This window comes from Canis lupus, chromosome 25, assembly GCF_011100685.1.
Source record: "Canis lupus familiaris isolate Mischka breed German Shepherd chromosome 25, alternate assembly UU_Cfam_GSD_1.0, whole genome shotgun sequence".
NCBI classification, from domain to species: Eukaryota; Metazoa; Chordata; class Mammalia; order Carnivora; family Canidae; genus Canis; species Canis lupus.
The window spans coordinates 7,713,389-7,727,625 of record NC_049246.1 but is presented as its reverse complement, the minus strand read 5'-3'; the positions used below and the strand labels follow the sequence as shown (position 1 = coordinate 7,727,625).

The window sequence follows — 14,237 nt, the reverse complement described above, 5'->3', positions numbered from 1 at the left end:
AAAATGTATGGCACACAGTGAAAGCAGTAAGGGGAAAATTTTAAGTTATAAACACATTTTTAAAAGAAAACAAAGATTCCAAATCAACAACTTAACTTTAAGACTTAAGGAATTAGAAAAAACAAACTAAATCCAAAGCTAGCAGGAGGACAGAAACAATAAAGATCAGAATACAGACAAGTGAAATAGAGAGAATAGAGAGACAATAGAAAAAAAATTAATGAAATCACAAGTTCTTCAAAAAGATTAACAAATTGGCAAATAATTAGCCTGCGGGACTAAGAGAAAAAAAGGATTCAAATTACAGAATCAGAAATGAAAATGGGGACATTACAACCAATTCTACAGAAATAAAAAGGATAATAAAAGAGTACTATGAAAAACTGTATGCCAACAGATTGGATAACCTAGATGAAATGGAAACATTCCTAGAAACACAAAACCTACCAAGACTGAATCACTAAGAAATAGAAAATCTGAATAGAACTACAACTGATAAGGAGATTGAACCAATAATCAAAAATTCATGGGGCATCTGGGTGGCTCAGTGAGTGAAGTGTCTGCCTTTGGCTCACTCAGCTCATGATCCTGAGTTTGTGGTATTGAGCTCCGCATCGTGCTCCCTGCTCAGCAGGGAGTCGGTTTCTCCCTCTGCCTCCCTCTCCCCCCATTTCCTGCTTTGTGCTGTCTGCTCTCTCTCAAATAAATAAAATCTTAAAGAAAAAAATCTCTGGACAAAGAAAAAATCCTGGGTCTGATGGCTTCACTGATGAATTTTATCACATAATTTTAAAACATGAATCCCTTCTCAAAGTGTTCCCAAAAAACTGAAGAGGAGAAGACACTGTAATTAATCTGTGATGCCAGTATTATCCTGACACCAAAGCAAGACAAAGACACAAAAAAAGAAAACTGCAAATTAATAGGTCATATGAACATGAAAAGCAAAAATCTTTGATCAAATTCAAAAGCATATTAAAAGGATTATAGAGCTGCCTGGCTGGCTCAGTCAGTAGAGTATGTACCACTTGATCTTGGGTTGTAAATTTGACCCCTTATGATGGGTGTAGAGATGACTTAAAAACAAAATCTTTTTAAAAAATAAATTAAATAACTAGATAGATAGACAGACAGACAGATAGATAGATTATAAACTATGACCAAGTGGAGTGATTCTTGGAATGCCAGGATGGTTCACATATGAAAATTGATCAATGTCATATACCATCAAGGAAAAAGAAACTCAGTTGATCATCTCAATAGATGCAGAAAAAGCATTTGACAAAATTTAACATTCTTTCATGATAAAAAAAAAATAAAACAAACAAGAATAGAAGGAAACTAACTCCACATAATAAAAGCCATATAAAAACCCACATGAGCATCATAGTCATTGTTGAAAGACTGAAAGCTTTTCCTCTAAGATTAGAAACAAGACAAGGGTACTCACTTTTATCACTTCTATTCAATACAGTATTACAAGTTATAGCCTGAGCAATTAAGCAAGAAATAAAAGGCATCTAAACTGGAAAGGAAAAAGCAAAATTACCTGTTCACTGATCATATAATCTTACACGTAGAAATTCTAAAGATTACACAAAAAATTGTTAGAGCTAATACATTCAAAAAAGTAGCAGCATAAACAAAGTCAATACACAACAATCAGTTGCCTTTCTATACACTAACAATGGAAAATCTGAAAAGGAAATTATAAAAAATTCCATTTACAATAGCATCAAAGAGAGTAATATATTTAGGAACTAACCAAAGAAGTGAAAGGCTTGTCCAATGAAAACTATAAGGCATTGTTGAAAAAAAATTAAAGAAGACATGAATAAATGGAAACATCCCATGTTTACGAATTGAAACACTTAATATTGTTCAGATGTCAATACTACCCAAGTGTCCAACAGATTCACTGCAATCTTTCTCTAAATCCCAGTTATGTATTTATAAAAATAGAAACAAACATATAGTTCATAGAGTCAAAAAAACATATGAGCTGAATTAAAAAACCCACAGAACAGTAGGAAGTATTTGTAAACCATGTATCTGATAAGGGATTAATATACAGAACATACGGAGAACTTCCAAAACTCAAAACAAAACAAACAACTTGATTCAAAAATGAACAAAGGACATGAAAAGACATTTCTCCACAGAAGATATACAAGGGGCCAATAAATACATGAAAAATATTATCAATATCACTAATCATTAGGGAAATGAAAATCAAGGCTACAATGAAATACTACCTCACAGCCATTAGGATGATTATTAATAAAAACAGAAAAAACAAATGTTGGTGAGGATGTGGAGAAATTGGAACCCCTATGCATTACTGTTGGTGAGAATGTAAAATTGTGCAATCTCTATGGAAAATAGTTGGTCATTCCTCAAAAACTAAAAGTCAAATTACCATAAGGTCCAACAATTCAACTTCTGGGTATGTACCCAAAATAATTGAAAGCAGTGTCTTAAAAGATACATGAATATCTTTACAAGGAGTAGAACCCATCTATTAATATTTTTAAAAGAATCCAAATAAACAAGTAAAAGTAGAGAAAGCTCATTTGATTGAAGACTGTGCCCCAAAACCCCAGTTTCCCAGATTTCTACTACCTAATTGTAGCAGTAACTAAACTCTCGCCCCCACCACCTTTTATTCAGGTATGATTGAAAATAAGTCTTCTGTGGGATATCTGAAGCCTATTGCTTTTTGAGGCCATGAGTTTTCTCTCATTTTATGAAGCCTCCAACTCATTCATATTCTGACCCAAACCACTTTCTCTAACCCATTTTGTATTTTCTACCCCAAATTTATGCCAATATTCATGTATAGGTATCCAAGACTTCAGAGGATCTGTAAATTCCCTGAAATTGGAGTAAAGTGTAAATATGTACATGTATGTAATTTTTATAGAAAGAGAAACTATGAGCTTTCATTGAATTCTTAAAGTGGTCTCTTACCCAAAAAAGGTTGATACCCTGTTTCCAGTTCATCATATCATGGTTTTAATTCACACCTCAACTCATACTCATGACCACTTTTCCTGTTTTTTTCTTTTGCATTCCTCCTTGACCATTATTCAATTTCTTCTGTAAATACATCACTCAGAGGGTGGCTGGGTGGCTCAGTCAGTTAAGCATCTGATTCTTGATTTCGGCTCAGGTCATGATCTCAGGGTCATGAGATCAAGCCCCACATCTGGCTCTGTGCTCAGCAGGAAGTCTGCTTCCTCCTTCTCCCTCTTCTTCTGCCCATCCCTTTCTCAAATAAATAAATCTTAAAAAAAAAAAATACATCACTCAGTCTAGCCCAGTTTCTGTAAATTTATATCCCAATGAGACAGTGACCTGTATTACTGCAGCCTCTGGAGCTAAACCCAAATGTGGCCCATACTGTCTTTGTTTTGTGTAATGAACTTCATAGTATAACACAGTTCAAAACTTAAATGTGGGGCAGCCCGGGTGGCCCAGCAGTTTAGCGCCGCCTTCAGACCAGGGTGTGATCCTGGAGACCTGGGATCGAGTCCCACGTCAGGTTCTCTGCATGGAGCCTGCTTCTCCCTCTGCCTGTGTCTCTGCCTCTCTCTGTGTGTCTCTCATGAATAAATAAATTAAAAAAATAAAAAATCTTAAAAAAAAACTTAAATGTGTATGTGTGTATATATGTCAACGCAAATACATATAATTTATTTTTTTTAAATACATATAATTTAAACCCTCATTGGCTCTGTTGCTTATATCTTCCAGGGTAAAGGGTATGTATACAGAGACCTTCAGCAATATTTACAATATTTATGGCTGGCCAAAGATACTTTGGCTTACTTTCATCTTTTTAAATTTCTTAAATATTGCATTAAAATGTCAGTGAAGGGATCCCTGGGTGGCGCAGCGGTTTGGCGCCTGCCTTTGGCCCAGGGCGCGATCCTGGAGACCCGAGATCAAATCCCACATCGGGCTCCTGGTGCGTGGAGCCTGCTTCTCCCTCTGCCTGTGTCTCTGCCTCTCTTTCTCTCTGTGTGACTATCATAAATAAATAAAAATTTAAAAAATAAAATAAAATAAAATGTCAGTGAAAGTTATACAAAACTTAACCAAATGATACTCTCCAATATCCTAGAATACTGGAATCAGCCATTGCCTGATTCTTAATGGGTGGTGAGAAGTAATTTAGTGAATAAATGAACTCTTATTCATAGTGGGTTTAGTTGTTATATCAGATTGTCATTAAAGTTAGATGACAAAAAAATGCATTGATCTTTGGTATATCTGAATATATACAAAGAACTGATCAGTAGGCTTTTTATATCTAGTGTGATTATAAATAGATTGCCTATAATTAGACTCTTTACTCTCATCATATCTCATATAGGTTTCCTCTTGGTAGGTAGATGAAAAAAAGACTGCTTCTACCCTGAATCCTAGAGAACAAAAGTAAAGATTATAAAACTATACATAGTTTACATATATTTTCATGTTATTTTGTCTTAAGAGCAGTTAATGTTTCATTTTGTTTTGAATACAAAATTTAAATTTCTCTTATACTAATTCCATGTCACCATATTACCTTTTATGTTGAATTTTGGTATTTGATTTTATATACTACTAGTTTGTTTGGCAAACACACACATATTTGGACTTTTATGTTTATACTGGTGTATTCTCCATTCAATTACTTTTTCAATTTCCATGAATTTTTTCTAGTTATTTCACTAAGGTGATAAACCCAAACATTGATGTTGAATGCACTAGCCATTATTTTAGCTTTACTAGATCACTTATAGCCTAGCACTAATGTTTATAAGCCAAATCAAGTTTCAAGTTGGTAAACTCTCCTCCTACCCATGACTATATACACGTATTTCATAACCAGCATTTTTACAAATGTGCTTATCTGAAGATGAGTCCTGTGAGAGCATGGAATGAGCAAAGCAAATCCATCAAGGTACTAGAAAAATAAGTCAAGTTCATATGCTATTGATGGGAAGAAGTGCCATCTTGTCTTTGAAAGAATAAACTCAAAGGAAGAACAAAGATGGCATTTGATGACTAGATTGTTTCTCTTCAGTTTATTTTAACCTAGATACTCTATAATGTCTTATTAAAATTTCATTAAAACTATGTTTCTCGCTTATAACTACTTATTAGTAGTACTCATTAGTGCATAATAATACAATTGATTTTTGGAGGATGCCCATGATTAAATTTCAGACACATCTGGTATCTAGATTGACAATACAGTGAAAGACCAGAACATACCGGGTACCCTTTATTATACTTACCTATATATAATGGGTGTAAAGCAGGAATGGGTAATGGTATTGCATGATAAATGTTTATTTTTGTTACTTTTATTTTGTTTATATTATTACTTTTAAAACTTAATTTATAAAATAATAATTGCATAATTTTATGCCACAGCTTTTCTTACTAACATCCCTTAGCATTTACAGAACACATTTACAAGGTGGAATTGTTACTGTCAGGCTCAATACCAGAAGTTGTGTAAGTTGGTCTAAGTTAAATCAGTCTGAAGTATTATAAATTGCATTGAACTTCACACATATCATTTTAAAACATTTAGCCAAAAGTTTTCCATTCTTAGTAATTTTTAAAAAAGATTTTAATTTATTTATTCATGAGAGACATAGAGAGAGAGGCAGAGACACAAGCAGAGGGAGAACAGGCTCCATGCAGGAAACCTGACGTGGGACTCGATCCTGGATCTCCAGGATCCCGCCCTGGGCTGAAGGCAGCGCTAAACCGCTGAGCCACCGGGGCTGTGCAGTAATTTTTTCTTAAATGTTACTTTTGATGATTATGATCTAAAATTGTAATTATTAAAATATGCCTAGAAAATCTAGTATTACTTTAAAGTATATGAAATACTATTAAACTATGTTGGATCATTTTTACATAGATAACCTTATAATAAATTATTACCATAATGTGGCGCAGACTTTAGCTATAAATTAAAACATAAGAAACAGAATATAGGGATGCCTGGGTGGCTCAGCTTTTGAGCATCTGCCTTTGGCTCAGGTTGTGATCCCAGGGTCCGGGAATTGAATCCTGCATCAGGCTCCCTGCAGGGAGCCTGCTTCTCTCTCTGCTTATGTCTCTGTCTCTTTCTCTCTGTGTCTTTCAAGAACAAATAAAATCTTAAAAAAAAAAAAGAGAAAGAGAATATAACAAGAATTGAGAATACTTAAAATGCAGAGAATACTTTCCTAAATGGCTGAATTTTTTTTTTTTTTTTTTTTTTTACTGTGAAGCAAAAACTGATACAATGCTATAAAATGACATTATCCACAGGCCAATCACAAAAACATTTCATTGAAAATGTGTGGTTTGTTTTATTTCCTTTGTTCCCACTCTCCTTTGTTTCTTTCTATTTTGTTTTTGTTTGGTTTGGTTTGAAAGTGGCATAATATAATTATTATTCTTGTCAAATAAGAGTAGGGTCATACTTTTTTACCCATTCAAGAAGAAATGAAAAAGAGTTCCTGAAGTAAGTTAAAAAGTTGGAAAGGAAACCAACTTACACTTTAAAAGATGTTCAGAACTTCCCACAGGCCCAGGCACCATCACAGTTGAATTCTATCAAGTATTTAAAGAAGAATAATATACCCACTTTTCATAACTATTCCAAAAAAATAAAACAAGAAGAAAAACACTTCTATTTATTCTATGAAGTCAGTATCATTCTAATACCAAAATCAAACACGACATCCTAAGGAAACTACAGACCTTTTATGGATATGTCTGCAAAAACCTAAAAAAGAAATATCAAAAAAATAAAAACTAGCAAACTGAATCCAGCAACATATAAAAAGAATTATACGCTACGATCAAGTGAGATGTGTCCTAGGAAGGAAGGCTGATTTAACATCCAAAAGTCGATTATAATCATACACCATATCAATAAAGTACAAAAACCCCATGATTATTTCAATAGATGCAGATAAAACTCTACAAAATCCAAGATTCTTTCAAGACAGAAACACTTTAAAAACTAGGAACAGATGGAAACATCCTGAACTTGATATTAGACTTCTATGAATTTCTATGAAAAACCATGGCTAACATCATAGTTAATGGTGAAGACAAGGATGGGTGCCTGGCCAGTTCAGTCAATAGAGCAAGTGACTCTTGATCTCAGGGTTGTGAGTTCAAGCCCCACCTTGGGTGTGGAGCCTACTTAATTTTAAAAAAAGGAAGGAAAAAATAAAAATAAAAAATTTACAAAGGAAGGAAGGAAGGGAGGGAGGAAGGAAGGACGGAAGGAAGGAAAAGACAAAGATGTCTGTTCTCATCATTTTTATTCAATATAATACTAGAGGTTCTAGTCAGGGCAAATAGGAAATAAAAAGAAATTAAAAATCATCCAGATTGGAAAGAAAGAAGTAAAACTATCTCTTGTTACAGATGACATGATCTTTCTTATATAGAAAAAATCTTAAGGAATATACTAAAAACTATTAAAACTAATAAACTAGGGCAGCCCAAGTGGCTCAGCAGTTTAGCACCACCTTCAGTCCAGGGCGTGATCCCGGAGATTCAGGATTGAGTCCCATGTCAGGCTCCCTGCATGGAGCCTGCTTCTCCCTCTGCCTGTGTCTCTGCCTCTCTCTCTCTCTCTCTCTCTCTCTCTCTCTCTCTCTGTGTGTCTCTATGAATAAATAAATAAAATCTTTAAAAATAATAATAAATAAATAAAACTAATAAACTAGCTCAGCAAAAGTTTCAGGGTATGAGATCAATATGGAAAAATCAATAGTATTTCTATACATGAAAGATCTTCTTAAAAGAAGATCTAAGTATATGGAAAGGGATCTCATATTCATGAACCAGAGGATACAACATTGTTCAGATAGCAATGCTCCACAAATTGATCTAGGGATAGGGATTCAATGCAATCCCTATCAAAAATCTCACCTGCCTTTTTTGCAGAAATTGGCAAACTGATTCTAAAATTTATACAAAAATTCAAGGCCCCCAGAATTGCCATATCAATCTCAAAAAAGAACAAAACTGGAGGATTCAGACTTCCTAATTTCAAAACTTGCCCCATAAAGCAATATAAATTAAGGCTGGGTGGTACTGGTAGAAGGATAAACAAACAGAGCAATGGAAGAAAATTAAAGGTTCACATATAAACTCGTGTATTTATGGCCAACTGACTTTTGTCAAGTAATTCAATGGAGAAAGACCAGCCTTTTACATAAATGTTGGAGAACTGGATATCTATATGATAAAGAATCAAGTTGAACCCTACCTCATACCATATGCAAAATTTAACTCAAAATAAAGACCTAAATTTAAGAGCTAAAACCACAAAACCCCTATTAGAAAAGGTAGATGTATATTTCCATCCTCCTGAATTAGACAATGGTTTTTGAGATAACAACAAAAATACACGCAACCAAATAAAAAAATAAATTGGATTTCATCGAAATTTAAAGTCTGTTCTTCAAAGGATCTCAAGATGATGAAGACAATCCACAGAATGTGAGAAAATACTTATAAATTATGTATCAGATAAGAAATTTGTACCCAGAGTATAAAAAGAACTCTTAGAATGCAATAATAAAAAGACAAACCCAATTTAAAAGTGGACAAAGAACAGATCTTTCTCCAAAAAAGATATACAAATGGCCAATAAGCACATGAAAAGATGCTCGACCTCATTAGCTATCAAAGAAATGCAAATAAGACACTGAAATACCATTTCATATCCACTAGAATGGCTATAATAAAAAAAGATCAACAATAACAAGAATGGGTGTGGAGAAACTGGAATTCAGAAAATTATGTACTCCTTGCTGAATTATATACTTTGCTGGCAGTAACAAAATATGAACATAAACCTTTTTTATAGTTATAACTAAAGTTATATGTCATTATTTTAATTAAAATTTTAAAAGAAAAAATAAAATATTCATATAATAAATTTGTTAATACAGTAGGAAAAAAAAGGAGGAAATACCCTTCAGAAAAATAAAGATTGAGCTTGTCAAACTGCCTACAACATATTGAAGTAAAAAAAAAATTTACTATAAAACAGCAATAATGCATCATATCTCCTATATACCCATGGGGCAGAAATTTGTTATATACATAGACTTTCATTTAATCCTACCTACAAACAACCTGTGAGGAAAGTACTATCATCATCTTCCTCACTTAACACATAAAGAAACTGAGACTCAGAAACTTGCCCAGGCCACATAATTAATAAAAATGGGGAGTTAGACTTAAACTCAAGTCTAATTCCAAGGTCTATGTTTTCAATCATTAGGCTACATAGCCGTCAAAATTATATATCCCAGGGATGCCTGGGCGGATCAGTGGTTGAGCATCTGCCTTTGGCTCAGGGCATGATCCCAGGGTCCTGGGAGTGAGTCCCACATCAGGCTTCCCACAGGGAGACTGCTTCTCCCTCTGCCTATGTCTCTGCCTCTCTGTGTCTCTCATGAATAAATAAATAAAATCTTAAAAAATATTATATATCTCCCAACTACAATAAAGATATATACTTACGTATTTTAAAACATGTACATATATTCCGAAACATGGAAATACACAAAATGTCAGTGGTGGTAAATTACAGGGTTTATTTCTTTGTGATTTTCTGTGTGTCCAGAACTTCCTATGTTGAGCATGTCCTACTTTTGTAATATAAAAAAATACATAAGTGCATCCCTGGGATCTTCTTCAGTAAATAAATTAGGCAAAGAAAAAATATAAATATGTTAAACTTTTTTCAACATTTAAGCTTTGCCCTAGAATAATAAATATACTTGTGCATTGATTGAATATAAACTTATCCCACACACAAAAATAGCCTGTGTGCAAATTAAGTTCTAGCTAATAATACCCAAAAATAACACCCATCTTCTAAAAAAGCTCTTTATTACTTGATGACCTCTCTATATCCTCATCAGTTATGAATAAGTCTAACTCCAATTAGAACTCTAACACAGTGTTTTGAATCAGTTTTTCCTGTTTCTATCATGGGAGCTCTGAAGATTTCACTTTGCTTTAAATGTTATTATTGCCAGTAATGATGACAAACTGCAGGTCCTCAAAGATAACATCTAGCTTATTCTTAAATGTATTGACTTCATTATATCCATCCTCAAATTGTTTAAAAATGTATGAAAAGACAAAGTAGCATATATTTTAAAATATATTGGATAAAAGTCACCATTTTTCTGGAAGTTAAATTCCCCAAGGGAACTAGTTAATTTCCCAATCTTCTAACACCTTTTCAAATAAATTCTCATTACTGCAGTGGGATTGCCTCAAATAGAAAAATCTTTTTACTTTCCTTTGACAAGATCACACTGCTGCATGCATAAAATTCATGATTAAAAAGGTAAATGAGTTCAATATTCTAACATATTAACTCCAGTTTTATCAATTACATTTCCTATCTTCTATTACAAATCTGGTTTAATTGCCAAGATTTGGACAGTTCTTTTTTTTTTTTTTTTTTTTTTTTTGATTTGGACAGTTCTAATTCTTTTTAAATGATACTTGCAGTTCATTTTCACTGCTAAGAAATAATTTACACTGACAGTATTGCTTCACAGATACCTACTATTCACTAAGAAAAATATACAGTTAATTATAATTTATTTTGTTAAATGATCACAAAATAAATACTAAAAAACTTGGCTTGGACATTGTTGTTCAAAAATTCCCTTAATAACTTTAAACCAAGATTAGGAGAACTAAGTACTTAAATGTCACTTTCTCAGGTAAAGCCTATCCTGTCCACTGACTTTAAGCCTGCTTCTCCCTCAGCCTGTATCTCTGCCTGCCTCTCTCTCTCTCTCTCTTTCTCTTCTCTCTCTCTCTCTCTCTCTCTGTCTCTCATGGATAAATAAATAAAATCTTTAAAAAAATAAAATAAAATTGCAACCACTCCCTCGCACCCCCAACACACATCCTCTTACCCTAGGCCAGGCACTCTTTATCCTCTTTCTCCTGCTTTATTTTTCTCCTTAGCACTTATCACCTCTTAACATACCACATGATTAATTTGTCTTCTTTGAGTACTTGTGAAGTTTTGTCTGTTTTGCTCCCAGCTGACCCCCACTACCTAGGATAGTGCCTGTGACATCAAAAGGTGCTGGTAAATGAATGCGATTTTACTACTAGGTTAACCACAGGAGCAGCTATTGCTCTTGTCTGAGCTTATTTGGTGACTTTTCCAAATATATGGGAAATGCAATATTTAATTTTCTAATTAGAGCAAATCCTCATTTTTCACCCTGTTTAGAGCAGGAAAACAATTTCTCCAGGAGCCTCAACTGAGACATACCAATGCATTCACAGTTGAAGAGAGGCTTATATCCCTAGGACAGTGGCCCGGAACCTGAAAATACAAAACAAACCCATGCAGAGAAAATTCATAGGTATAGGATTTTGTAGGGAAAGGGGGTAAGGGGCCGCTTTTCTTTTTTATATTCTTTGGGTCTCACATGACTCTTCTTAGTTATTAATCATATCAGTATTCTTCCTCATTGTACTTACTATATATACTTTACACATATTATCATATTTAATCTACACAACAACCCTATGAAGTAGACATTTAAAAAACCCACCTTACAAATAGAAGACATTGAAATTTAAGTAATTTTCCCAAACGTTAGGTGGTAGAGGTCTCTGGCATTTAAAGTTTGCATTCTTAAACACTATGCAATTCTGCTCCCCAATTCAACATGACAAATTTACATGGTCATATGAATTCATGTAAATTTCATAGATTCCAATATCCCTAATATCACCTAACTACTCATGTTATACTAAGCAGAGACCAAATACCAAGACAGAGAATTTCTGTATATTTTTCTAGTAAAAAGTTCTAGTAATTTGAAACTATTAACAATATCTTTTGATGGACTAGTCATATCAAAGAAACTTTAGACCACAAAGTAGTGAAGCCAAGAATCAAAAGGGAAACAAAACAAGCAAAAAACCCCAGAAGTTCACAACAATTTATCAGCAAAGAATTTTACTTACCAGAAGTTCTTCCTGGTTGAAATGCTCATTTATTATGGAATTTGCATATATGGAAAAAATAATTACTTTGTGAAAAAAATCTTTTTTATAGATTCCCCCCAGAAGGCCTAATTCAGACAATTTGAAAAAGCAACAAATTAAACGCTAAAGCTAAATGACTTTCTGAAAACCATGGAAGAAAAATATATGACGAAGCTCATTTATTTCTTATCCTAAGCCTGAAATGAGATATGTGATACCCATGCATGATCTCATATGCACATCACCCCTATTGCCCTAGGATTTAGCACTTTCAAATGATGCTTATTTTAAACAGCCCAAACACCAAAATAAAATTTTTAAAATCATTTTTCCTACAAGCATCCTGAAAGTATTTTTAGGCTCAACATGTTTTCTTATCAGAAATTAGCGTGACTGGGCAGCCCCAGTGGCTCAGCGGTTTAGCGCTGCCTTCAGCCCAGGGCGTGGTCCTGGGGACCCGGAATCGAGCCCTAAGTCGGGCTCCCTGCATGGAGCCTGCTTCTCCCTCTGCCTGTCTCTGCCTCTCTCTCTCTCAAATAAATAAATAAAATCTTTAAAAAAATTAATATGACTTAAGTGAGAATTTATTAACTTACTATGTTTGAAAAGAATATTAATATACTTTCAAATTGCAAACTTACTCTTGCTTGATAAATCCCATTAGTAGCAAGCAGTCTTAAGATGATAGTCCTGATTTGCTACAACTTCTCAAGTTCTTAACATGTTTGACACATTTGAAAGTCACAGCTGGTGTTTTAAAATAAATATAGCAACTACACATCTAAATCTTTCCAAACATGAAATTAAGAAGAAAATATCATCCCCTCTAAGAATAAACAATTTCCAAAACTGGATGGTTCATAAGAACAAAAAATTGGGGGTTACTTTTAAGCCCATCATTTATGCAAATAGAATTGATGGAGAGCAATAAAATGCGTGCATTTTTGAAGTTCTTATTTTCTAACACATGCAAGAATCATATACGACTTGGTCAACTGACATCAATAATTCTATTCACTGGAAAATGGTTGATGCCCCCAGATATTTTAAATGTTTATGTCAATTACTGCCTTCCATGCATTGTCCCTGCAAATAAGTTACTGCACTGAGCTGTAGTTTTACCTTAAGTGACTTCAAATGTATTGGAAACTGACTTACTGGTTTTTTCAAACAGCCATAGTTCAGCTTTTTTGAGTTCTTCTATCTGCATTTGATGTGTTTTTATATCATCAAATGTTTTCAGGTTATCAAATCTAAATTTATTTTTTTAAGATTTTATTTATTTATGAGACAGAGAGAGAGAGAGAGAGAGAGGCAGAGACACAGGCAGAGGGAGAAGCAGGCTCCATGCAGGGAGCCCGACTCAGGACTCGATCCCAGGACTCCAGGATCACGCCCTGGGCCGAAGGCAGGTGCCAAACCACTGAGCCACCCAGGGATCCCCTCAAATCTAAATTTCTTATTCTTCTCTCAGGGACTGCTCCAACTTTACCACCACCTGCTACTGCTAGGTTTGTGGTAACGAAACCATTTAAATAGCCTTATTAGATTTGTGTATAGAAAATGTAAAATGCCTCATAGAGATAGCTTTTAAAATAGGGATGTAGCTATACAGAGCATGTGCCATCTACTTTAGCAAATCAGAACTCTTTTCTTACTTTTGAGATTTGAGTCATGTTCCAAAGTTCATAAGGAAATGACTACTGAATGAGTAAGCTGTTCTTGTATTTGTGATTTGTGTTTGGAGTGAAAAAACAAGATCTAGAACAAGATCAGGAACATAATAGGTCGTCAATTAATGTCTATACCTATTGCCTGCACACACGCATGTGCACTTGTGTATTTCATTTTTCTTAACACAGACACAAAAAAAGGCCTGAAGGATGCAAACCAAACTGTTAACTCTGTTTAGGATATAGAATGTGAAGGGAATTAGGAATAAAAAGGACTGTTACTTTTGCTTCATCTCTTTCTGTGTAAATTTTTTTTGGTCATGCCTGAATTATCTGTATGTATAATTTATATCCTGGTTTGTGTATCCAAAGACAATTCAAGCACAACATATCATTTCCACACTATGTCCTTTGGATGACTGTCTTCACTGTGTACATGCCAGTCATACTTGGAGTTCTCTCTTCTTGCCCCAAGAAATGCTCACAGGGAGCAGCTCCTGC

General features: G+C 34.1%; 1 protein-coding gene across 9 annotated transcripts in view; it reads right to left on the bottom strand.

The window, feature by feature from the left end:
* The window catches only part of N4BP2L2 (NEDD4 binding protein 2 like 2), a 72,885-nt gene that overhangs the window by 18,945 nt on the left and 39,703 nt on the right, over positions 1-14,237 (bottom strand). Inside the window, exon 7 of one of the 9 annotated variants that reach the window (XM_038573325.1) lies at positions 11,350-11,392. The exons of the other annotated variants lie outside the window; for them this stretch is intronic. Coding sequence (XP_038429253.1) covers positions 11,365-11,392 — 28 coding nt within the window. The 3' untranslated portion in view covers positions 11,350-11,364. Of the gene's footprint in view, positions 1-11,349; positions 11,393-14,237 lie in introns of those variants that run through there. 9 annotated transcript variants of the gene reach the window in all.